This window comes from Convolutriloba macropyga, chromosome 15 (assembly GCF_964194025.1).
Source record: "Convolutriloba macropyga chromosome 15, txConMacr16.3, whole genome shotgun sequence".
Lineage (NCBI taxonomy): Eukaryota > Metazoa > Xenacoelomorpha > Acoela > Convolutidae > Convolutriloba > Convolutriloba macropyga.
In genome coordinates, this window is record NC_134482.1 from 2,603,771 (window position 1) to 2,631,195 (window position 27,425).

General features: G+C 35.3%; 1 protein-coding gene across 3 annotated transcripts in view; it reads left to right on the forward strand.

Moving 5' to 3' along the window:
• The window catches only part of LOC142354679 (uncharacterized), a 158,625-nt gene that overhangs the window by 87,817 nt on the left and 43,383 nt on the right, over window positions 1–27,425 (forward strand). For all 3 annotated transcript variants that reach the window (XM_075407038.1, XM_075407037.1, XM_075407039.1), the window contains 13 exons: window positions 4,927–5,147; window positions 5,881–6,049; window positions 6,514–6,597; window positions 7,256–7,423; window positions 7,797–7,976; window positions 9,125–9,229; window positions 9,528–9,674; window positions 10,336–10,485; window positions 11,007–11,154; window positions 17,754–17,866; window positions 20,881–21,111; window positions 21,446–21,676; window positions 25,429–25,587. In XM_075407038.1, the coding sequence (XP_075263153.1) occupies window positions 4,927–5,147; window positions 5,881–6,049; window positions 6,514–6,597; window positions 7,256–7,423; window positions 7,797–7,976; window positions 9,125–9,229; window positions 9,528–9,674; window positions 10,336–10,485; window positions 11,007–11,154; window positions 17,754–17,866; window positions 20,881–21,111; window positions 21,446–21,676; window positions 25,429–25,587 (2,106 nt within the window). The remainder of the gene's footprint in view (window positions 1–4,926; window positions 5,148–5,880; window positions 6,050–6,513; window positions 6,598–7,255; window positions 7,424–7,796; window positions 7,977–9,124; window positions 9,230–9,527; window positions 9,675–10,335; window positions 10,486–11,006; window positions 11,155–17,753; window positions 17,867–20,880; window positions 21,112–21,445; window positions 21,677–25,428; window positions 25,588–27,425) is intronic.

Below are 27,425 nucleotides of genomic sequence, written 5' to 3' on the forward strand. Positions count from 1 at the left end.
AACTTTGTATTATGTTAAAGGGATAATTGCTCCCAAAGAATTTTGTAACAATTATTATAGTCTTGTTAGTTTTTAATGCAATTTCTTGTGCTACCGACTTTTCGTCTGATAGTTTGTCGGTCTGACCACCAAATTTTTGTGACATTTTGTCTTGATAAACGGGCTAAACGGGTAAAACGCGAGGGCTTTAAGTTTCTAGGTAGTTTTTTAAGAGCCTAATCTAATCTTTAGGTATCGACTCCATAAGCGCAAGCATACTCTCAAAACAAACATCTCTTAATTTTGTTTGTTTAAAATTAACCCTCAAGAGAGAACACGGAATTTTCCGGTGATATAATTAACATTTGAAAAAACTGTGTCCTCTGTTTTGGAATAGTTTCACGTGGAAGAATCAAAATTTTTTGCGTCTGCTGTAGTGGCTGGGGACAGCTCTTCACGTAGGTTCTATGATAGTCTGGGTTTTAGTTCATACGTTTATCTTTTTGTGGGCACAAGTTTTTTCTACAATGCGTCTCTTGTCGTTCATATGACATATGAGGAATGGCTTTTTGGCTCAAAACTGAGCTCAAGTGGGCATATTTTCTTTCACAGGGAGTTTTTATAATAATTGGAGGTTTCTGGCGACTGAAAGTAAGACCTGCTAATAATTTTCAGGCAGTTTTCCAGCATCCAAGTTGTCTAACTGTCACTCGGTGATTAATGGAGGCGTGTATTAAGAAACATTTTCCTTTTTGATCTTTTATGGAGACAGTTTAAAAATGGCGCCGAAGATATTAAGGGAAATAAATTTCATTCAAAGCAAAACTTGATTGTTGTGCTATTTTTGTTTTGGCCAAATTTCAGCACCTGCAATTGTAATACACTGCCGTGAGTGAAATAAGAAGTTAAACTGTAGTTATTTTCCCTCTGGTTTTCATACATCACTTTTATACACACAGAGTGAGGTTAATAAGCAACTGCCTGAGTGAACTACACACATGTACAAAAAAGGGATGAGTCACAAAGGCCGGATTTATTAATATTTAATTTAGTAAACACGGGAAAAATTCAAATGTATTAGAGAAAATTCAAAATACTGGCCTTTGTTTGGAAGTCTTTTGGATTTAAAGTCGATTTAAGCTTTTTTTTCTTTGCTGTTGACTATTTCTTAGTTTTTATTGGTGATTTTGCGGAAATTTTTCGAGAATGTTATCTAAATGTTTTCGTCCAACTTAAATTATCATAACAAGACCTAATGTTATTTCAGTACTTTGTATTTCGTGCTCATTGCCATAAAATTGTCATCATTTCGTGAAAGTAGTACCGGATATTTGCATGTACCTCTACACACCTATTATCTTGAACACTTATCATCATTTGTTCACATTAAACTGAGGGTAATTACTACAAAAAGTATAGGTAAGCAGAAAATTTTGTAATTCATTCTTTACCTCACCCTTGTTTTTCCCGTTTCTGTTTTTGTGGGTTGATCTTATTCAAGATTGGGTTTTTGATCAAATTGAATTCTTCTAATTCAGATTTTTAGACTGGCCATCGCAATTTGCAAGTCTCCGCTAATGGGCCAAACTAAAATGACAAAAGGCAAATAAGTTGGCCGATATTTTTGTCCTATCTTAAACTAAAAATATTTTTTAAGTGATTCTATTTGTTTAATGTAGTTTGGTTTTCGGCTTTTGTTTTTGGCACGATAACTGGACAGTATGTTAGGACTTCGGTTCGCTATAGTCAAATTACCATTTTGGTGTCGCGTTGCGTATAGAAAACTATGCTGTGCAAAATTCTGTCAGGTGAAAGGGAAAATCACTTCGTTGTTTGAGAATCAATGATATTTACTTGACACATGTTAAATTGCTCTCAGACAGAGTTTGTAGCCATTAAATTAGTTTTGTCTTTTTTCTAACAGTTATTCGAATAATCTATTTTGGTCTGACTCTTAAGGCTTTGTCTCTCGGAAACGGGACAGGAAGTAAAGCCCTGAGGACATTAAGTTGCTTTGCAGGTCTAGGTGCCATAAATGGCCGAAGCTGTCGAGAAGACATAAATTAATTGCATTAAGGTCAGTTTTTAACGGCTTGGACGAGGCTTGTGTAAGCTCAAGCTAGCTACTAGCGACACCAATTGCTCTCCGGTCGTTTGAGGGTAATCCGCACGACACTAGTTGGCTATGTTTCATTATAACATTTCAAGAGCAGGATACATTTTTCAATTATTGAGTGGTCTGTAATCTGCTAATTTGTAGGTCAAAGCAAGTTCCTTGGCTGGCTGTGACCTGAGAAATCGAATGCAAACTTTGTTTACTCGTTCATGTGATAAATTTGTAAGAATGAAGCTGTTGGTAAAAAAATGTATCGACATGATTAAAAATGATAGTAGAAAAAGTTTTTCAAATGTGTATTTTAGCTAAGTTGATCAAAATACAACAATCAATGTCGCGGCAAAGCAAAAGGAGAGCTTCGAAGTTCAGTACAAAAAGCATTTTTCGAATCTAAAATAAACAAACAATGCAAAGATTTGTGACCAGAGAAAAGAACTCAGTGCTGGTATATATATATATATATATATATATATATATATATATATATATATATATATTGGTTTTCCTTTTTCTGAGGATTATGTAATCTATACAAAAACGTGATCTATCCGTCGGCTCATTGAGCTTTCTAATCTTGGAACGCTGCTGAATTTGCGTTAATACTGAATTCCTTGAGGTGTAAAAATTTAATTGTTCAACCCAAAACAAAAGCACATTTTTAGCTATAAAATTTAAATAATGGTTCATGAATCTCAACGTTTGCAGCAATTTTGGTAAACTTTTGCGTCTTTTTTGGAATTGAAAAAGATTTTTGGTTTTATATAGTTTTTTGGCTCAAGCCTATCTTTCATGCCTTGAAATTTGAGTTTTCTTTTCGAGCGATGAATTCTGCTCTCAAAATTGCGGTCTTAACATTTGAAGTACTCAGTGTCTCGCTGGGCTCACAGTAGTTGCAACCATCGAACCTCTCGTTTGAGAGCAATTCATCCGACGACAGCGGCTTGTTTGTCTTTTTATTAGTTGTTGCCGTTTCTGAGATAAAAATGAGTTTTTTAAAAGAATGTTAAATATCAAATTTGATTTTGAGAAGGCAGGAACTCCCTCTAGTTTTATCAAAGTTGGCATGGGATTTATTCAAAACGTTTAATTTTTCAGTCATCTTTAACATTAAAATGTTAAAACATGCACATTTTGTTGCGGATACTTCCGTAATGAAAAATGCAAAAATTAAAATTTAAAAATAAGGTCATTTTTTCACAAATTCTGTTGCGTTTTCTCTAATCATTTTTTTACGGTTTCCGAGGTTAAAATTGTCACAAATTAGCCTAATAAGTAACAGAGATGCCGACAGCTTGGTACTTAATAGTACTTTTTAGGGCTAAAATACCTCAAAATACAAATGCTCTCATCGAGTAGAAAACTTTCAGCGACCCATTCTGGGTAGATCCACCAATCTTTGTTCTGGCTAATTCAAAAACCAAGTGATTGTGTAAATTAAGCAACTCTTAGTTTTGGTGCAATCGGGTATATTGGAGATTGTTCAAAAACTAAAAAAAATAACTCTCGATCAGATGCCAAAAATTATTTTTTTTGTTCACAAGACTTGAACGCTTATCAATCTCCCCTCTTGGGTGACATAAAAAATTGTGACCCTTTTCCACACCCATTGTGTGGCGAGATTTCATTGACGAGAACAAAAATTTTTTCACCCTTCACTTAGTGCTTGATTAAAGTTTGTCAGAGGTCCCCTCCTGTTGGACGACAAGATAAATAAAAAGCCCCCTTTCATTTGGGTAGCAATGACGTTCACCCATAACGCAGCTTTACACATGTCCTAAATTCTCTTGTAATTATTGTAATGCTCAAAAGACGAAGTTGCGCTTCAGATTTTTTCAGAACTTCAATGTTCCATGGTGACACCAGAGGAGCATATATCGAAATTTGGATCTCGTTGTGACTTTTTCCCTGAAACTTTGATTTTTATTAGATTTATGTCAACTAAGTTAGAATATCCCTTCTATGCTGTAATGTGACTTTGTGGCCTGTTTTGTTGTTACTCTAAATTTGTGAAATTAACTTTTTCCAATTTTGTGGTTAGAAATTAACCTCGGAGCAGGGCCGACAGCTAAATGTTATCTCTAGTTAAAGAAAGTTTCAATCTATGACTAAACTTTCACTGCTGATTTGTAGCTAGACAATCTCGGTTGTGTCTTTCAGCCTAGTACTTTTCAAGATCCGGCATTTACATTTGAGTAATCATGAAAAAGTACATCATGCTTAACTCAAGATAAATGACATTTCTGGCGCTTAGTGGCACATGACTACAAAAGATAACTAAGAGGTATTAAAAGCAAATATAATTGAGAAAATTTATAGCATATCAATAACACACGCATTTTCTTTATGTTGATAAAATCAAGTCTATATATGGCCTTGACAAAATATAGCACTAAGTGAAAGGATCAGTAAAAAGGAGAAAATCTTTTTATCATAACAAAGAACCTACTTTTGGAGGTTACATAAGCTCTCTCCGAAATCCCGTGCCGTTTGAGATCAAATTTATCTCACTTAAATCGATTATGAGTCAATGGTTGCTTTGTATTGTTAAAAGTTGTTTCTTAAATCTGGACAAAAAACTAGATGAATTGTTTCAGAGATTAATCGTTTTTAGCAAGATCTCTGGCATTGAAACTATTTTTAAACAGGTATTACATCTGTTTTGCTCATTATAGATAAACATGTTGTCTCATTTCACCATTATTGGGTGAAAAAAAAACGAAACTTGTAAATACGTTTGTTCTTATTGGTATATCCAATTTTGTGTTAACTATTGATGAGATTTGCAAAGTTTGATATCTCAGTGATAACTTACAAGTGTTTTGTTGTTGTAGCTACTGAGGAAAGAGAGTGAATTGAGACAGCAGGAGAGTGAGTTGGAGGGAGCGAGGAGACAGTACAAGGCAGCCGTGGAGGAGAACGGGAAACTGGAGGCCAAGATGCAGGCCATCAAAATCACTCACTCTTCAGACACTTCGGTTCTCAAGGAACAGATTGAGAGGAAAGATGAGACCATTGAGAAACTGAACATCGAAGTGGACGAATGGAGAACCAGGTATTAATTAGCAGTTTAATTAAATCTGAGTACCTTACCCCACACCACATCCGCCCCCCCCCCCATCCCCGCCCCTGCACATCGTTCAGGCAGTAAGGACCCCGTGCAGCCGAAACTCCCCCTCCCACTGTTGCCCCTCCCCTCACTGTTGCGCTGCGGTGCACCCCTCCCCCCCCTGCTGCGCTCACCTCACGCCCCTTCAGTTTTCAATTAAACTAAAGCTAGCCTCACTAAATCGTGGCTAGCTACTAACAAAGCCAACTGCTCGCCGGTCGTTTGAGCGCAATTCGCCCGACGTTAGTCGGTTATGTTCAGAGTTTTGATGCTTTAGAAGTTACCTTTTGTGTGTTCAGGTGAATTCAGAACTAATTCATGTGTTTGAAGTAGGTGCTAGGAGTTACACCAAGGAAGAAATTTTGTTACCTTTTTGGTATCCATATTGCCTCTAGAGCTTCTGTAACACTATAATTCATTGCTACACAACAGTTCGGAGCTCACTTGAGTATAAGTATTTTTAACAAATATTTTTAACATGATTCTTTGTGGCAAAATAATATGGCATGGTCTCGGAAGTTCTGTATGAAAGAAATTTCAGCAGACAATTGAAAAGTTTATGAAATATAGCTGTTTGTTTCTTTTCACTTGCAATTCCAGAATTCTGTTCTGTGATTTTTACCAAATTATCTGCAAATATGCAAGCCTGCTTTTTAAATTGTATTTTATGTGAGTTTAGAGCGAAACGGATGGAAGAGAAGATTCTGCAATTGGAGCAGAACATAGACCAGTTGAATTACGACATTGGGATGAGGAAGAGTGAGTTGAGGACAAAAGAAGACTCAGTCTGCTCCATGGAGAGACAGCTAGAGGACACAAGGTCACATCTTCACAAAACAGAAGAAGAGGTTAGTCAGTAGTTGTTGTTCATCAGTTTTGAAAATAGAAGCTATGCATTAAGTTTATTTTGGTTTCCATAATCTTGATCAGAAATTTCGTAGCCTATTCAGATGAGCGAATCGTTCAATACACGTGCCAAATTTTTAGATTAATGAAGAAGTCCCCCGCCCCTCCCTCTACCATCCCTACATCGATTCATAAAAATTTTTATTTGTTCTCTTCATATTTGATCAACTTCCTATTTAGGAGATCTGAAAACGCAAGGATCTTTTTGTCTATTTTTTTTGTCTTTGACTGAGTGGCTGCTTCTGAGTTGGTTTTAACTTCTTTACCAGCACAGCTCTCATGCAAATTGTGTCATTCGAAGTAGATACGAGAATCTATCAATCTTATTTGTGTGTCCTTGTTTTGACGTGAAAGCGAAGATGTTGAAAAATATTTCGCAAGCTATAATTGTATGTGGTGTTTACAGCTGAGAAGGTGCGAGGACACGGCCAGTCAGTTGTCTGGGGAATTGAGGGACTTCAAGTCCAGATGTATCAGCGCTGAGAACACGGTACGTTCCTGCTCTCTCATCCTTTTTTTCATTCCTGAAAAATAATTTATTAGCACTTCCTCACTAGTCTTTCAAGGTTCAACGTGAAGGTCGCACAAAATGCTGCCAAACTTTTATGTTAACAGCCCGTAAAGGAATTCGTTTTATCAGATCAACTGAAACCGCCCTTCATAATCGTCAAGAACTGCAGATTAACATTAACAGCAGAAATAATATCCGGGTTGACTGACATTTTCAAAATTTACTAGCCATCAAATAGTATAGAGGGTTCATATGGAACTTTCTAACAATAAAATAGTCATAAAAAATTTTGAGATCAGTCTTAAACTAATTGTTGTTTGGAAACACCATTTCTGAATCTAATATATTGAGTAATCCAAGTTCAATTATATGCTGGCTTACTTACCATTAAAAATATAAGCAAATATAAAATAGCATAAAACCAATTTTTTGCATTAGAAGCCATAAAATGATAATCGGGTTTATGAAAAAATAAACTATTTGTCTAGCCAATTTTGTCCAACTTTCGAAAAAAACTAAGTTGGTTTTTGTGATAGCTTACTTACCATAAAAAGTCATTACATAAAATAGTTATACGAGCTCTGGTAGTTGCGAGCTATAGTTATGGGAACTAATTATTGTTTGTTTTTGTCTATAGGTTGTAATGCGAGACGAGGTGATCAGTCAGTTGAAGGGTGACATAGAAGTAGTGAGGGATCAGTACAGAGAGGCCATGGACAGACTGGCACAGAGAGATGACACTGTCTCCCAGTGCAACATGGAAATGAACAGACTAAAGGCAAAACTACAGGAGACCAATGCTGTTGTACGTCCTGTCTCTCTTCAGTATACTTACATCTTAACTATGTGTTCAACACCTTGCGCCACGAAGTTAGCGCGATAATCAATTATTAACAGTCCCTCTGTTGTATATCTGCCATTTGAAGTTGAGCCAACTTCAGCCAAAAAATGGAGGGCGATGACGAGAATACTTTTTATGGCAATTTTTTTCTCAGGAGATCTTGCTAAGTTGTCTATTTTACTATGCAAAAACGTCACAATATAGAAGCTGGCGTAGCAGAACGTACTTGGGGACATGCGTGAGAGGAAGAGAACCGACTTAGCTTGAACCAAGATGTAATTGTGAAAATCATTTAGGTATCTTTGAGTAGTAATCATAATGTGTTCATGTTGAACAGGTGGAGCAGAAGAAGAACCAAGTGACTGTGTTGGAGAAGGAACTGGACTCTAACAGGACGAATGCAGTGTCCACTAAGAAACAGACAGACGACACTATTAAGAAGAAAGACGGACAGATCCAGAAACTCAGAGATGACCTGTTTGAGGCACAACAACAGTACAGCCAGTGCTACAATGAGGTGACTTAGTAGTTACTATTTCTAACTCACCATTTTAATTACGGGAAATAATTACGGGTCTTTTTCACAGGTAACGACTATTATTTAAGTTTACATTAACATTACTTCAGAAATGACCATGTTTACGTGTATGTGTGATATTTATGTGCTTTTTCATTTTTGGTGAGCATTTTATTTACTCAGTAAAAAATTTACGTCTTAAACGTTTTCAACCTTTTAACTCAAGCGATGGAGGAGATAATGTTGCTGATTGAATCAATGTTTAAAAGTTATCTGTCAGCTATGATTAAATATTTATTAAGATCGAGTTAATTAGTTATAGTTTCTTGATAGTGACAATGATAATGAAATTGGATTTATAATTTTCAGTACCACACTTTGCACTTAGAGGTATGTGTTTCTGTGTGTTTGAAATGAAACCTAGTTCATTTTGAATAGACACAGTCATGGATAGATATTGATTGTAGCTGTTTAAAATGAAATCAAATTCAACCCAAACAAACTATGAATTTCTGATCAAAGCACTCAACGCCATAATATTTACACCTATAGATTCCATCAATTCTTGCTAGAAATCTTTTAGATTTTATTAATTGAGGATGATAAATATGTGATATACTGTGTATTCAAAAGTTAGCATTTCTTTTGACACTGAATTGGTCCACTTATCGGAAACCTTAGTTGTGCTGTAGCCTTCCCGCTCTGCAAGAAATTTTTCTTTCACTCAGTAGCATTTCATCACCGAATCATTCTTCTCAATAGATTCTCACAGGCATCAAATTCAATTATTTTAATGATTTATCAGTCATCACCCAAAGCACTGGATTTATTCAGCTATGTTTTTATCTTCATATTTATTTGGATATGCGGCCAGCCGAACCCCTATTTTAGATATTATTCTTCGGATCTTGTCTGTTTGTGCCTCTCCCCCAGCTTAGTGGGTGCATATTATTTGCACCCCCCAGACGCACGTGCCATAATTTTACACATTAATTTACCATGTAATGACACGTGCTCTGTAATGGGGGGAGCTTAATGTACTGGGGGGTGGGGGGGGGGGGGGGGGGGGGTTGGTGGAAAGATCCCATCATTATTTTATGTTCATGGAATGTTTTGAGTTGTTTAGTGATGCAGTTGTGTATTTGTAGGTGATCAGACAGGAAGACATGATCAACCAATTGAGGAAGAACAACAATCAACTGCATGAACAGACCACAAATGACGCAGAGAGGATGTTGAACATGGCTGAACAAGTTAGTCATATAACACTTGCGATGTTAATTGTTTTCTGCCTAGCGTAACTATTTAAGTATCGTGTTTTAACAGTAACTTAAATAACGATCGACTTTGATAAACAAGGACGAGGAAAAATTTCACATTTTTTTGTGATAAACCAATTTTCAATCATATCCATAAAACTGAAAGGCATATCAGCCATCCGAACTTATTTCCGAACGATAACAAAACTTCAAAATATCTTAATTGGTTCCTTATCGAAATCAGAAAAGGCGCTGAAAGTCTCTACGTCATTATTTATATGTTTTGCTCTAGGTGCACAAATTAGAGTTGGACCTGTCAATGGCTCTGGAGAGGTACAGGAACAGTCAGAATGAGTTGGCACAAAGAGACCAGGCCATCCTCAGACTCAAGAGTGATCTGGATGCGGCCGAGGAAAAGGGAAACACTTACGAGACAGAAGTCAGTACTTCAATCATTCATATCTAACTTTTAAAAACCAATCGCATTTTGAGACGGTTTTCCATGATTGATCTCTATCTTGAAACGAAGTTAATCGGATCGAATGATCATAGAGCATTCAAGGTGTTCTGGTCACAGAAGTTAAAGGGGTAATTTCGGTTCTTAATCTTGGCCAATTCGCATTTTAAATTTCTATTAATTGCTGCCATCTACACATCGTGTAATCTAAGGATACCGGTTTTTGAACCGATCGTGTCTTGAAAGTAAATAGTTTCATTACACTGGTTCAACGAGCCTCGAATTCCATGTAAAAATAATCTCGACTTTGATGAGCATGCCAAAAACCCTCAGTACTCACTTTAGCGAACGATCAACTATTTGTCAAATCTTTAATTTTAGCTTTTTATACCTCAAGCTGGGCTATTACATTTTAGTTTTTGTCAATTTGTTTTTTATCTCAATTAATTGTGTGTATATTGATATATTGATCAAGTCCCATAAAGTTGCAACGCAAACGAACGTTCGAAAGGGGGATGCAAATGGACAGTGTTTTGGTAGATATCAACATGTTTTAAATTTGAACTTTGACCTTTGAAACGTTCGATAGCGCTGCAACTCTATGGGACTGACTATAAGTGTGTGGGTATGTGTGTGTTTTTAGTCGAATGAGAAGGGAGAGGAGGTAATGAGACTACAGGCGAAAGTGAAGTCACTCCAAGTAGAAGTACAACAGATGGTAGACAAGGACGACTCAAGTCAGAAGAGAATCGCATCTCAGGACACAGAGATTGCAAACCTCAACTTCATCAAGGTCTCTCTCTAGCATTCTCTTATTGTGATATTTGCATGATATAGATTAAAAAAGGAACACAACAGCAATCGACACCGTCTTTTTTAATGAGAGAGGAGAGAAGAAAGAGTTGTCTTTGTATAATAACCACTTAGATCTTAAACCGCGGTTGTCTTTCCAGATACTTTTTTGGCACGTTATGCAAGGACAATTTTTGCCCTCAAATTTTGTGAAATTTGGATAGAAAAGATAATTTTACATCTTTTGATAGTGCCAGTGATAAAAAACTGGCAAAGCGTATAACATTTTTTTAAAAATAAATATTAATAATAATGAGAATAATTATGAAATAAACCAAAACATTGTGCTCGCCATCTCGGTTTGCCATTGTGGATTCAGAGATTCAGTTCAGGTCCTCCAATGGATCCCAACCAAAAAGGATAGCAGTAATAATTGAACTTCCTTAACGCTTCTGGCTCCACGCATAGCAAGCATTGTTTGTATGACTATTGGTATATATGTGCATGTGTGGTGTGTTTTAGGATGAGAATGAGAAGATGTTGAGCGAGTGTAATGTGAGCATAGATGAGTTGACGAGACAGCTGAGACTGTCTAAACAACAACATTTAGAAGAAGAGGACAGATTGAGCAGACTCCTACACAACACTCAACTAGAGCTAGAATCACAAGGTCACTCTTAATATCATCAGCACTGTTGATGCATTCATTCACTACCTCATTGTAATTTTAATTAATAGCCCCGTCAGCCTCTCAACGGCTATTATTTAGGCGCTCTCCTTTTTTTAACATTCAATGAATTTGAGTTGTATTGGGTGCTGTCTTTTTGACTCAAAGAGGGATTTTGGAGAAGTCCTTTTTTTAAATCACTTCAGTGGGAGTGAATTGTGAAGCAGGAAATGAAACGCGTGAAAACTTTTGGAGTGTTTTTGGCCCTGAACAAAATTGAAGAGGGGAGCGAAAAGAGAGTGGTCTTTCATTCATTCTTCTGTTTCCGAGAGAGCGAGAAATTGAGGTGTGAAATAATTCTCGAAGCGGGCGAAATTTTTTGTTCACGTAAGGCATTTTAAAGCAGTATTCTTTTCATTTTTTTGTTAAGAGGTTCGGTTATGATTTCGTTTTAATTTTAGGCTGGTTTTGTTAGTGGTTTTGAGGTTTCTGGAAACTCATATAAAATTTATGCCAATTCGGAGGTTTTTCATGTATTTTGCTGATTTTTCGCCTAGTTTTTGCGATTTTTTTACTATTGTTTTCTTTACTGCCTCAAATGGGTATCAAAAGACCCCTATTAGTTGAGCAATTTTTAGTTAACCCCTATTAGTTAACTATTGGTTTCCGTTTTGTGGATATTAAGCTTTTTTTGTTGAGAATTATGTCAAAAGTGGCGAAAATTGAAACTAAATTTTCTAATTTTTTTTTTGCAGTTTTTCGTTTTTCCCGTTTTTTGACAACTTGCTTAGCTTTTTATGACTTCCCTATTGTTTTGCGAGCATCTGGATGCCCTACTGGCTGAAAGAAAATTTTTTTTGGATTTGTGATTTTTTGCATTATTAAAAAATTATTAACTTTTTTCAGTTTTTAGTCCAAGTTGTTTGTAAGAGCTTATTTTTTCATAATTTGGCTTCAAGTATTTAAAAAAATTCTAATAAGTGGTTTTAGTAAGTACTATTTGTTTTGATGAAGTAATACTGGCCTAGATTGCCGTTTCGGGATCTAATTTTCTGACAAAATTGACGATTTTTTCTTTCGGATTTTTTTCTAAATGGTTTCCCAATCCATAGTTCGTTCTAGGCCTAATTTTTTCTTTGAATCGAATTTACTTTTCCCGCTAGTGGTTTTTTGTTCACATGCTTGCGGCATTTTGACATTGATATTCTGTTTTTTTTAATTTTTACGATCTGATTTTTTTTAAAAAAATTTCTCACTTCACTCATAGTCCGCTCTAGCTCCTGTTTTTTGGTTAGTCAAAGAAATTTCTTTGAATTATACGTCAGGACTTGTCCTGCTTTTTTTTAATTTGCTTTTTTTATCACGTTTTTCGTTTTACATAGGTCACGATTGTCACTTCTGACTTATTTCACTCACTGTTTCAACTGAATGGAGTTTAATTTCTATCAAGCATACTATTGCGCAATGTCAATTTTGTCAATGTCAAAAGACCAAAATCAGAAGAAACGGGATAAACCGATAAAGCCTCATTGATAGAACCTCATCGAGAATTAGGTTATCAAACTTTTTTAGAGTGTTTGCTAGCTGACATTGGTTTCGAACTTATTATACTTCTGTTTAGAAACTGAATTAAGTGTAGTTTTAGACTCCAACTGAAACTGCATGCCAAATTAGAACACTTTTTACACTAGAAAAGAGAAAAAATTTGTCAATTTATCTCTTTTTTCTTTTTCAATCTCGATCTGCATCAAGCGCGTCAACGGCGGATATTTTCGGGCAATCTGCCGGCTATGCTTTTTTCTTTTGAAACTGATATCCTCTCTTTTTTGCCCTAGTTTGATTATCTGAAGGGTGGCAGTTTTATTTATATGGCAGTTTACTCTATGAGAGAATACCCATTGAGGGTAACACAAAAAAATTGAAATCATATTGTTACGCGCTAACTTTGTCAATCTAAAAATTTTGAAAATTTCACTTCATAAGTGTTACGCACTAAATTTTAGAGTTGTAGTCGGGATGTTTAGAGTTTATTATTCGGAATAGTTAACTAGAAATATTGCCATTTTACAAAGACCTATTATGGTCGTTTCATAGTGCGATTATAGCAGATATAACTTAAATACAATTAGCTAGTAATAGCCTTTTAATGAGTGGTTCGAATGCTTGATTTATCCACTAGTTGAATAGTATTTCAATAGTTTTTCACTGCCATATTCAAGTTCTGACAGTGTCTACTATAACTTAGAATTAGGACAAAGTTTTCCAGTTCAATCTTTAATTAATTTATCCAAGAATAAATAGAGTAACTCAAAAGAATAAGAGTTTTATCAAGATTGTTTTTTCAACTGATTATCAGGCTGGTTCTCCGGTGTTCTGTTGAACGTAGACTCCGCTTAGTTGTACCTCAAGTTGTAAAGGTCCTTTGCAAATTTTTCACTGTTGAATAGTATTTCAATAGTTTTTCACTGCCATATTCAAGTTCTGACAGTGTCTACTATAACTTAGAATTAGGACAAAGTTTTCCAGTTCAATCTTTAATTAATTTATCCAAGAATAAATAGAGTAGCTCAAAAGAATAAGAGTTTTATCAAGATTGTTTTTTCAACTGATTATCAGGCTGGTTCTCCTGTGTTCTGTTGAACGTAGACTCCGCTTAGTTGTACCTCAAGTTGTAAAGGTCCTTTGCAAATTTTTACTGATTTTCAATTTGGGCAATTTTCGGCTTTTGTAGGTTTCTTGATGATAGTTGAGTCCATTTACTATTTCTCTATTAGCACCTACTTTATCAGCATAATATCTTCACCAAGTACGTAACTTCTCGTAACTGTTTCCAATGAATTATACTAACTCATCTTCACCGAATTTAAAAGGTAAATACTGATGCTCTTGGGTACGTAATATGTTTATCAGTAATCTGTAAATCTGTGATCTGTGGTTTTTTTAGTAAACATAAACAAATTAGAGTTTACAAATGAAAATACGGAATGATTTTGGCTTTGAAATTATTTGAATGTGAACTAAATTATAGCACTTTATTTGAATATTTAAGGAAAATCGTCATGTAACTATGAGGCACGAAATAGGGGCGTGACAAAGGTTACCAACGAAGTGCTCATTTTTAAGTAATCTGTCATTAAACTACAACAATTTACATGATGAAAGGCAAACAAGCTTGCTGGTAGACGTGGTCACGTTTTTAAACCCAGAACGTGAAAAATTATAAAATCACAAAATTTTGTAATTTAATTATTTTGAAAGTTTCGTTTTGAAAACCCTCGTTTTGAAAATTTACTTAAAACCGTTATTTCTCATTATAAGTAGAAATACAAAATGTCATTATGGGCGAAATTTTGGGAATAATTTTATGACATACGAAACAATTGCTTTTCAATAAAAAGTTATGATCTAAAATACTCATTGCTTCTTCAACAAGAAAACGTTTTTATTTGCAGCAATTCTTCTTTTAGTTGACTTAAACCGATTGTAAATCAATAGAGCGAAGAGGCTGTATAGCAAAATTATATGCAAGCGAGTTTTATTTTGGATTCCATGGGTACTCATTGACGGCGAATTCGATTCCATGACAAAAACTTCAGAAAATAATTTACGAACATTGAGGCGAAGTCTCTTTGATCCTTTTTGAGACTTTTCTGTGCAATTGTTTTAAATACCAAATGGTAGAAGGTTTTTAATATCTAAGTTTGGCTACAAAATACCACAATTAATTGCGTCAGTTCTCAAAGCGATTCATTTTTTTAACCAAACTTATCTTTATATTTGTCGCCGGCTTTTAAATCTCCTGGTTTATTCGCGCTAAGGTATCGACAGATACACCACGTAGCCATTCCTCTGCCAAAAGATTGGGCTTTCTGAGAATGATTCGTAGAAATGCGCTACAATTCCTCTTAACTATGTGCATATCAAAGTTTCTATTGTATCTACGGTACAGACAAAGCGACCTTTTCAATTTTTTGATTCATTTTTTTTTAGTAATCAAGAGCTTTCAAATAATTGGTTTTCAAAAAGTTAGTTCAATAAATGGTTTTGTTATATCTTTATTTTGCTTTGTGGAATAATGCCTTTAAGTGAAAGCTAGGTTGGAGCTTGCTGTAGGGAATCACAGCCACACGAGCCTCCTTTTTGATCTATATGGTAAAATATTGGAGTAAACCTCCGATATTTTGGCACGTTGGGCGTTTTAGTATATGCTATTTTGGTTCTGACATCGGAATTTTGTGCTAGAGCTAGCTTTGTAAGTATCCAATTAAACTCAGTCAACTGCCTTCAATTTTTGTTCCGACCCCACCTGTGGGGGGAGGAAATATATACTCAAATGGGTTTTTTTTTGTTCCGTGAATTTTGGCCGACCGATATATTCATCGTAGAGAAATGTGCGTGGTATCATTAAAAAGCTCGTCCAGCGTAGAATTCCAAATTATTTTTTTTTGAATTTCGTTCTTTTCGAGGAGTTATCGAGGTTTAAAATTTCATGTGAACACTGGATATTTGGTTCACTTTTGTTCACTTTTACCGTAATTTTCGTTCGAATTAACGTTTTTCTACGAAAAATTTAATTCAAAACTAGATTTCACGCCAAAAAGTAAATCAATTTTAGGTTTTTAATAGACGAAAGGAGATAATAAAGACTAGTTCTAGTCTTAGAGGGAAATTTAATATATAAAAAAAATTTGAATTAGTTTTGGGAGCTCTTTTTTTAAGAAAATTTTGCAATTTTTTTGTTTTTTCAAGTCAGCTAGAGACTACTAGACACTTTTAATATCGAAGTTCCGTTAATGACAAACCTCTTTTACGATTAAATGAAGCCCAATGAACAAAAAATTTGTTTCGAAGAGATCGCTCATGTCTTTTTTTGGACTCGTATCTCAAATTTCGTAATTTCAAATGAAATTTTGTTTTTTTTGAGGTTTTACTGAAGACTAAAGGTGAACTTGTTGACTAAAGGTGGAATAGATTTGCTAATGAGCATTAAGTGAACCTATCTAGTGCTATGAGTGGACAGCTAATGGCTGTTAAGACTTTGAAAATAAATTTTCGGAAGTTTTTTAAAATTAGTAAATCATAAACTTATTTTTGTGAACTGTAAGTTCGTCTCAGTAAAAACAGGATTGAACTCCTTCATACCATTGCAACATAAGTTAATCTAATTGGCGGCTTTATCAAATAACTATTGGTTATACGTCTTCAATGCCACAAGATATTCAAATTTTTTAAAAAATTTTTTGGACATTTCGTTTTATTGGTTCATTTTGAAATCTTATCACGTCATCCTAATATTGATGGCTACATCTTACTTTAGTGAAGACGTCCAGAGGATCATAGATAAAACTTTCTGAGAAAAAAAATATGGTTTAAATGGCTTCAACACTTTCTCCCATTTTTCTAAAGAAATTTTGGTTTTTGCCTGTATTTGTTGTTTTTTTTTCGTAGTCATAAGACATATTGTGATGTCTTATTGATTACCTGGGCATCATAAACATCCTTGTATTCACATCGTGGCATAGCTGAGCGTTTTCATTGAATTCCTATGAAAGCTTTTGAGTTTAATGGCTGTTAAGACTTCAAAAATATTTTTTTATTTTTTTTTGATCATAAATCAATCTTAAGCTTATTTTCGTGGATTGTAAGTCAGTCTCGGTAATCACAGAACCGCTTTTTTTCTACATCAGCAAAAATTTATCTAGTTAGCGGTTTTGTCTTCTAACTATTGGTTTTTTTTACTTCGGTGCACGAGTTTTCATAATTTTTATAATTTTTGGATTTTTTTATAGTAATTTTGGTTCCTTTTGAAATCGTATTACATTATCCTAATTTTGATAGCTCCTATAGGCTTAGTGAAGACGTGCAATGGATCGTTGAAAAGTTTTCAGAGAATAGAGCTTATGGTTTAAATAGCTTCGACACTTTCTTCTCTCAATTTTCTACCGAACTTTTGGATTTTGCCTGTTTTTGTTGTTGTTTTCATAGTCGATGACTTGTTGTAATGTCTTATTGATAAATTTTGAATGACAAACATCCTAGTCGTCACATCATCTAGGCATAATTTAGCGTATTAAATGCCTTCCGTTGAAAGCTGTAGAATTTTTTGACTTTGATACTATGGGTTTTCTCAAAAATTTCGTTGTTTTGATGTATTTTTCTTTGCCATACGACTTATTGTGATGAGTTATTGATGTCACATGAATAAAACCTATGATTGCTATTTCATCGAGGCAGAATTTAGTGTGTTTGATTAACTTAAAATGTAGCATTTTTTTAATTCAAACATCTATTTTTCTTATCTCTTCATTTGGTTGACAATTAAGTCAAAAATGTAGATGAGCTCGGGTCGGAACATCATGTGCGAACGCACATTAACGAGCCGCCTTGTTAAAGTAATTGCAGCTTCTATCGTATCTTTGTTATTAAAAAGCCCCCCACAAGTCATGAAGTTTTTGTAAATATGATGCTTAAATAATTTTTCAAGCTTTAATCAATTCATTTTCCCATTTCTTCAAATGAACTTTTATCTTGAGCTATGTATTTGTAAACTATGTCCTCTGAACTACTTCAATTATAATTGATGTGCAATTCTGTTTGTTCAGGTAAGAAGTTAGGAGAAGAGGAGAATGCAAACTACAAGAAGAAAGTGCAAATTGATGCCTTGGAGAAGGAACTGAATGACCTCAAGAAACTGCATGCTGACCAGTGTGACATGGTTAGTAACTGGGGCTAATTTTGAACACTTTTTCCAGGAATATGTAATGTTTTTCTGATTCTCGGAAATATGTTTTCCGTTTAAAAAATAGGATTTTGCTGAACAGCATTGCGGACCAACAAACTGTTTTCAGCAGCACTTTTACGATAATTGCCCACATTTTAGAGAGGTTATTTTATTAATAAACGGTTCTCTTAATGGTGACTATGGTCACTTGCCTGAAGCTGTCACATGATACCATAATTGCAGGAAAGATTGGTCAAGCTGTGTTTGACCTGAAACTGTGATTAAGCGTGAGCTTGTCCTCACTCAGTCTGTTTCACAGGTGTTTAACGTATTTTGTCCAATCCGAAATATCATCACCTATTCATTTCGACGATTGGTAAATCTTATGTCAGATATAAAAAAGAACAGCCCGCACAATAGGCATAATTAATCACACATCTGTAGAAATGGAATTTCTAACTTAAGCTATCTTAAGAAATTTAAGAAAACTTAAGAAAATATGGCAAAGTACTAACCTTGGGTTATTTCTCAGAAATTTCGAATTAAATTAGATTGAAAGAATAATGGCTAAGTAAGTTAGGACTTTAGAGGCGGTTTATTCAACAAATATTGATTTTGATAAGTTCTGACAATTCTGACTTTGTCTGAACTGAACGGATTCATAACCTTTGATGAAACTTAAGATTTCTCAGCTCAAATTAGAGGTTACTTACTAAATTGGGGATGAACTTGTTTTAACCATGGGATTTTTTGGGACTTTTCGCATGAGATTAATTTATAAAAAGAAATCGGACTTGATTATATCTCTTTTATTTACTTTTGCGGAGTATATATACCGCTTGATTTTTGTACTTTCTTAGAGCTTCTTTTTAATTTAATTTTGTAAGTGAAGTCTCTCCTTTCTGTTGGTAAGACAGAGAGTTCTTAGCTAGATTTCGGCGTGTTTTTGTTATAGTTTTCTTAATAGGCATAAGTACTAGAAGTTAACTGGTGTAAGTTAACTTTTGCTAAGTATAGAAGTGTGCCCGTTTTCCTTTATAAGTTAGTTTGGGCAGACGGTCTTTAAGAGAATTAAAGTCGCCTAGAGGGATAACTTAGAGAAAAACTAAACTTTGGAATTATTTTCAAAACTTGTTGGAATTTAGAGGCTAAGGCCCCGAACCACCTTAGCTGAATTTTAAATTCTACATTGGCGACCACAGAGGGATTATCAGAATTTGAAGTATGATTTAAAGCTCATGATTTAAGGAAAATGTGAAAGTTGTCTATATGTGATAACGTGAAAGTTCTAAGCATATAAATAAGGCTTTAAAAAAATTGCGATCTTTAATTACCTTGCTTCGTTGTACTAGAACCAAAGTGACTTCAACTTCACTGAGAAATGTCATCACAAGAGGAACTTGGTCTCAAACAAACAGTTTGCGAGAGTATCACAAAGTGGGCGGACAGGGTTTACCAAAAATGCTATCGAGAAAATCTAGGAAAAACGGACCAAGAGTTGGATCGTCTGGCCCACTGGATTTTCATCAACGGGCTACAAGTGGAGAGCCTCAGGAGTGAACTTCGTAAAGAGCAATTTCTGGGGTATGCTGTTACGGTGGGCTTAGCTATTGACCTGGGAATCAGTAGTGCAACACAGCCTCAGCCGGTAACAATGCGGGACGATGATGATGATGCTTGGAGCACTACTGCAACGATTGGGGAACAAAATACCAGAGATGCCAGCACACAAACGGAGATGGAGGTTCTCGAAGCAGCATTCAGTCCCGATTTTCACTTCCGTTTAATTCAATTGGTCCTCTCTGGGCAACAGAATATGAGATGGGCTCTTGAACACTTGATGCTGGGACAACAGGCAATTATTGGAGGCCAACAAGTTCAAACGAGGTCCCGGGTAGTATGCCAGCGGTGTGGTCAAGAAGGCCACTACAGTCGGGGATGCGCAAGATAGAAACGATTTGTGTGCAGTGTTGTCTCTCCTCGAAAACATCAAAACAAAAGAACTTGCAACTGTTTGTGAATACTCAGACCAAGGACTAACTAAACCTTTTATAAGTTCTTTTTCTATAAATTTGTTCTACATTTCTATTTACTGATGTAAATTGTTTAACTATGTAATTATAACTATTCAGGAGAATAGTTAAGTCCGAGTGGGTGGTGTAGAAATGGAATTTCTAACTTAAGCTATCTTAAGAAATTTAAGAAAACTTAAGAAATTATGGCAAAGTACTAACCTTGGGTTATTTCTCAGAAGTTTCGAATTAAATTAGATTGAAAGAATAATGGCTAAGTAAGTTAGGACTTTAGAGGCGGTTTATTCAACAAAAATTGATTTTGATAAGTACTGGCAATTCTGACTTTGTCTGAACTGAACGGATTCATAACCTTTGATGAAACTTAAGATTTCTCAGCTCAAATTAGAGGTTACTTACTAAATTGGGGATGAACTTGTTTTAACCATGGGATTTTTTGGGACTTTTCGCATGAGATTAATTTATAAAAAGAAATCGGACTTGATTATATCTCTTTTATTTACTTTTGCAGAGTATATATACCGCTTGATTTTTGTACTTTCTTAGAGCTTCTTTTTGAATTTAATTTTGTAAGTGAAGTCTCTCCTTTCTGTTGGTAAGACAGAGAGTTCTTAGCTAGATTTCGGCGTGTTTTTGTTATAGTTTTCTTAGTAGGCATAAGTACTAGAAGTTAACTGGTGTAAGTTAACTTTTGCTAAGTATAGAAGTGTGCCCGTTTTCCTTTATAAGTTAGTTTGGGCAGAAGGTCTTTAAGAGAATTAAAGTCGCCTAGAGGGCTAACTTAGAGAAAAACTAAACTTAGGAATTATTTTCAAAACTTGTTGGAATTTAGAGGCTAAGGCCCCGAACCACCTTAGCTGAATTTTAAATTCTACAACATCCGCGGATTTATATTATCAGTGACCACCAAAATAGGGTATTTAACGAATATAAAATTGGATTTTTTTCTCTGAAAATGATTTTGTTCCATTTTAGAACCTGATGGCGAATGACAAGATCAAGTCCCACGAGAGTGACATTGAGTCATTGAGACACCAGGTGTTGACTCTGGAACAGCAGTTGTCATCCAGTCGCCACTCTGGCGAGAACCTCCAGGAAGACCTCAATGCAGTCCAGGCCAAACATCTGGATGCTCTCAATGCCATCAATGAGATGGAGAACAAGTGCATGTCTTTAGAACACAAGATAGAACGACTCAAGGAAACGGTAAATTTCCCATATTTTAATTTGTCTCAAAAATTGTCTAGTTTACTAACGCTGATTTGATGGAACAGTTCAAAACATTGGTGAAATTTCATTATTATCCAAAATAAGTCTATATAACTAATCACAACAACCATCTTTTTTCGAGAAAAGAAAGCGTACATTAACAAAACCTCAAACTATGCTGGCCGATTGTGGTAAGCGAATTCACACCCAAGGGCAGTATTAATGATACCCACATTAAGTGTTGGATTGAAAAAAGAAAACGTGGTCAATGAACTTTAATGTGAACAGTTGGCCTATATATGGCATTAATGACAAATTGTTTTTTTTTCAGTTGGGTGACCGTGACAATCAGATAGTTGATATGAGGAGCAAAGTGCAAGGATTAGAACATACAGTGGAACTTAAGAACTCTCACATCAAAGAGAATGAAGATCTGCTCTCAGTTTTAAATGGAGACTTGAGACACAGTCAGAATGAACTGAGTGCCAGTAGGATCAAAGTGGCAGAACTCGGCAGTCACATTGAGGAGCTGAAGGACAAATTGACAGAGGTTACTCAGAGTGTAAGTTTATTCACATCTCCTAAACACTGCCAAAAAATAATTTTTATGCAAAATTAAATTTGAACCTCTCATCCTTAAAAAAAACAAGGAGGCTCGGAAATGCGCGTTTGCACATACTTTTCCAACCCCACTTTGCACATACTTTTCCAACCCCACGTATCCACAATTTTGGCTTAATTGCTTACCAAATGAGGAAGGGATGGAAAACTTTCAAAGAATCTCACATACTGATCAAAAATAATGGTCTGTGAATAAAAAAATTGCTTCCAACTCAAATCACTTAAAAGTAACTAACATCATATTAGATGGCCGATGAGATTTGCCATTATTAAGACTAGCAGACAAGACAAACAAAAAATAGCAACAACAAACATTTACATCCAAAACTCAATGTCTATTTTTTTGAAAAAAATTACATAATAAGAAAGTCAAAATAGCGTCAAAAACCTAATTAAACAAGTTAAATCTAGTTTGTAAACCTAGTTTGCACGTCACTAGAAAAATATGGGACGAGGTTTTGATGAGACTCGGTAAAAGGTAGATAAAAATGATCAAAAAACGTTTAAAAAAATACGATTGTTTTCTTAACAAATAATTTCAAATGATGAAAACCATTATATATCAATTGTATTTTCAAATAGGTTTATAATCTTTCATAACTCAAAATGAAGACATTGATTAAAACTTGTTGTTATCCAGGATATGTTGCGTGTCTACAAACACAAACAAAGAACTCAGAAGAAAATCGTAAAAATTCCGTTAGTTTTTCTAGAAAACTGTGTCGAATCCGTTAATGCCATAATCTATTCGCTACAGAATTAAGATATAATCAGTTCGTTTTTTTTTTGAACATCAATGTTGAGATGAGACTTGTGAAAAATAAATTTCAAAGACATAAAAACATTCACTATCAACTCAAATGATTGAATAGGCTCTTTTATTATAGCTGCGAAGCTGTAAGCTGAGCGTAGCTATATTGCGGTGCTCTTGGTTTTTTTTTGTTTCGTCGTCTGACGCTTGATTTTCGTTTTACATTTGTTCTAGAGCATTCTGTCTCGTCACTGCTTAAATGACTTTTTCGCGCTTGATTTCACGCTTTCTGCGTGACCTAAATTGCTGTTCCTAAAACAAAGTTGATTGTAAGAAAACAGATTGTATGGTCCGACAGCCGAGTGGTTAAGGCGACTGGCTGTTAATCCGGAGATCGCCGGTTCGAGACGCGACAGGGAAACTTTTCTGCACCCAAAAACAACCTCCTTTGAAATAAACTTGTAAGTTTTATAGGCGGCGGCGATAACTATTATCAACTCACTTCTGTATCTTTTTCCATCTGTATTTTACGGCACGCAAGTCTATTTCGCAGCTATTCCGGCAATCTGCCGGCTATGTTTTTTCAGATATCGAGATCTCTCATTATTCAGATTATGTCATATTCATACAAAAAGAACGATAAAAACCAAAAATAAAAAAATGAATTTTTGCGAAAAACTGAGCAATAACAAAGCCGTAAGAACAACAAGCAATGCAATATCAATGCACACATTAGGTATGTTCACTTTTGCCTTTCTTCAAAAACAAAAATTTGATATGCGACCTGTAATTATTGAGAGTAGTCAACAAGTAAACCAAAAACAGCAAAGTGCTGATTTGAAATATAAGTAAAACCTGCAATTATCCAGAAATTATCTTACAACTACCAAAAGAAAGACAAAGAGAAAATTAAAAAAAAATATATTTAAACTCCACTAGAAGAGGGTGTTGAAGCAGTGGAAACCATAATCTATTTGCTGAAAAACTATGTGTTCAATTGTGCCGACCCTAAGCTAAAAGGTTGACCAGGAGAAGAGAAAAAGTTGCAAAACTCAATAATATTGTTTATTTTGAAAAGGTATTTTTTAAGCCAAAACAACCATAAGATTTTGACTTAAAATTATTTTAGGTTTTCATGAAACTCCTCAGAAAACCAATTGGACTTATCATAAGTACGCTTTGGTTTGAATTGTTGTTTTGTGCAGTTAACATATAACAAAGCCAAAAATGGGAAAATGGGAATAAATGTCGACAGAATACAGTTTAAATTTTTTGGGATTTCAAAAATTAGCGATTACACCAAAACTAACCTTACTATTGCCGTTCTTACACGCAATTGTTCCGGAGTCTTTCGATATGGATAAGTGTAAAGAGTAAAAAAGTTAATGTATCAAAATTTAATGATGCATTTTGCATAATTATCGAATTATTAATTCAAGAACACTCTCGCCTTTCCTTCTTTGGAACTAAAGAATATTGTGTCAGCAGCGTTAATCCGGCAAGTTTAAACAGAGTGAAATAGAAAGCTAATTGCATTCCATTTCTGATGAAATAAACCGTAATTTTGAAAAACTTAGCAACAATTTTAGCCCAAAATTGGATCAGACAGTTCAACAACACTCTTCTGTTTTTAGAGATGAAACTGGCATTTTTTCTACAAGTTTTAAATTATTTTTGGAAAAGTTGTTTAAAAAAATGCCTAAAAGTACGAAAAATGTGATCAATAACAACGTATGTCAGTCAAATGTTAACCAAAATTTAAATCTCAATAAGTCCGTAAAAAAAAACGAAATTGAAAGTTATATATTTTAGGCTGGACGGGATTTCTAATAATACCACTCACAACCCTTCGATGAGTGATCGGCCAAAATTAGCTGAACAAAAAAAACCGTTTTTGTTTATACTTGCTCTCCCACTATATTGTGTCGGAACAGTAAAAAATCATCAAAAATAATTGAAACGCTGCGCAGATTGCACTTTTCAAAAATTTTTTTCATATTAACCTTGTGCTGTTCGATTTTTGGTATTGAATGATAGATTTGTTGATCAGTGCAAAACAAGTAAATATGACTTATGAAATTGAGTTGTTGTTAAAATTGAGTTTTGTGTTGATCTCTTTCAGATGAATGAAACGGTATGCAATCACCCTTATACACACAGAAAGCTGATCACCGAAAATATTACCATAAACTGATTTAAACATAACTTATATAATATACTTATAATAAACTTATATAATAGTTCCATTACCTCTTTGAATCATCTGTAGAACAAATTATAATTTCCTTAATTCAAGTGAGCTTTGACGAACAGCGAACATGACATTTGGGATCTTTCCCATTATAGCCCCCCCCATCTTAGTGGTCAGATAACCTATAGCCCCCAATCATAGTAATTATACCATAATTGGGGGCTATAATTTCATGGGGGGCTATAATCGGAGAGACCCGAAATTTGTTGCAGCACAAGTTGCTATATAGAATGGCTATTAATTTACCGCAGTAAAACGTTTTAGTCTTGCATTTTAGTGTCGTCGAAACAATTTAAGCACAAAAATCATCACTTTCTAAATTATATTTCTGAAAAACCTATAGTTGAGAAGTCAATTGAGAAAAGACAGTGCTCGACTCAAATTTGCCGTAAAAAGACCGTTGCGTGAACATTGAGTAATGAAATCTCACCTTTCAATTTTTTTTGGTCGTTTCAAAAAGTCGACTTCTTGGCTGGTGCTTTTTACCTTGCGTTTTAAAACATATCTCTAGTCTAATTATTTGTTAAAAGAGCACGTCTAAGTTTCACGTTACTGGACAAAAGAGTCAAAGTTTTTGTTGCAATTTTGGCGGTTTATTTGAATCATCTTGAAGGTTGCAATAACATTGGCAACACCTTGAATAATTGAAAATAGCTTGAAAGTACATGAATAATTAGGCTGTTGGTTTTAGAGTCGTCGTCACGAGGAGAGAGGGAAGCAGTTGCATGGGGAGTACATGCAGTACCAACAGATGCACCAACACACTGTCTCTGAGGTACAGGACAGAGACCACAGGATCACAGAACTCACTGACAGATCACTACACCTACAGGCAGAGTGCCAGGCCAAGGTACTCACTCACACATTTTCAATCGCATCAGTAATTTATTCTGACAAAAAGATCAATAGTTTTAAATGCTTTGTCTGAAAACTTGAGAAAGATTAAATTTTCATTTGCATTATGGCAATTCTACATATCAGTCTTGTTCAATTTTACGAAATGAGGGACGTCGTTTTGTTAACAGATACCGCGTGGAAGAAATATGTTTAAATTGTGGACAACTGTTGTTAGAATATCGATCAAACTATAATCTTAAACTTAGTGAGAACTAGAAAGAAAGTTTGACTTGCCAGATTAGAAAGACAAGCAATATGACTTCGATCAAAGAAATCATATAAATGAGTCGTCAAGAAATGGTGCTTAGAATCAATATTCGGTTCAAATTGGTGAATCTAGATAACCATTATTAGAGTTAGATTAATTGATGTAAAATCTTCCCAGCATGTATTAAATGATGATGATATCTCCGTAAGTGTGAATGAATTCTTAGAAAAGTGCAAATGCATTCCATTTATGGTTCCCTTTGCGACTGATTTGCAGAAGCAAACCATATTGGGTAACCTTTGCGACCCCCACTATAAATCTCGGTGCTAAGATTAGTTTTGTATCTTGACTTTTTCACATTGATAATGGGTCTATATACAGCTGATTTTTGAGTCCTTTTTCATCCCCAAATTCAAATCACCATCTTGATCTAATAATCAGATCTCTCCTGTAAATCTCTAAATTCTACTGTAAAATATCATTTTGTTATTCTCTCATTTTTTAAGAAATTAATTCTTTTACTTAGTTAAAAACGCTTTTTATTCCGCTTGCGAAAGTCCATAACCCAACAGGTTATGGGCCCAGCAATTTTCTAAGTCATAAAATTAATTTCCAAAACAAAACGAATTTGTTGTAGACAGTCATAATCCTTTTCTGCTTAGTACCTTTTCTGTTCCCAACTGTTTTGCCCGCTCAATCTCCAATGGATCAACAGACAATGAAGCTGCTGACCTTCACAGGAAAGGCACAGGACTTTCCAATCTGGAGCACAAGATTTGTGGCGATGATGCAGACGAAGGGACTCTACAAATCACTACTGGGGACAGAAGAGCAACCCAATGAGCCCGCGCCACTGGCAAATGGGGCTATCAATGATGAGAAGCAGAACAACAAGGTGCTGAAGGATGCATATGAGAAGGAAGTTGCAGACATCAAGGAGAAACGGAGCAATGTGTGGTGCCATCTGGCACTGACTCTAGATGCAACAACCCTCATGCTGATGAGACATGACTGTGTGGGAGATGATGGCATTGGAGATGAAGCAAAGGCTTGGAAACATTTGCAAGAGAGATTTCAGAGTGTGGAGCCGCCGACAGTGGTGACTTTAGTGGCACAGCTTGCTCGACTGCAGCTCGAGGATTCTGAAGATTTGGACAGCTTCTTCATCAGAGGACAGGAGTTGCTCACAAGGCTACAAGAAGCAGGGGAAGCGGTCTCAGAGACCCTCTTCAACGCCTTGGTCCTCTATGGTCTGCCAATGAGGTATGAAAGTTTTGTTATACAGGAAAACTTAAACCCGGCAACGAACTTCACAGAGTTGAGGAAAAGGCTGCAGAACTTTCATGAGAGCACGGTGCAGAGACACAAGGGACAAATTGTTTCAGTGGCACTGGCATCGAAGCGTGACTTCAAGAAGGGACCCAAGAAAGGAAACTGCTTTATGTGTGGGATCCCTGGACACTTTGCCAAGGACTGCAGGAAGAAGGAGACTACACAATGCAGCAAGTGTGGTGAGAAGGGTCACCTAGACAGAACATGAGGGAGACAAAGAGATGGAGGCAAACATGAGTCAGTGGCAATGG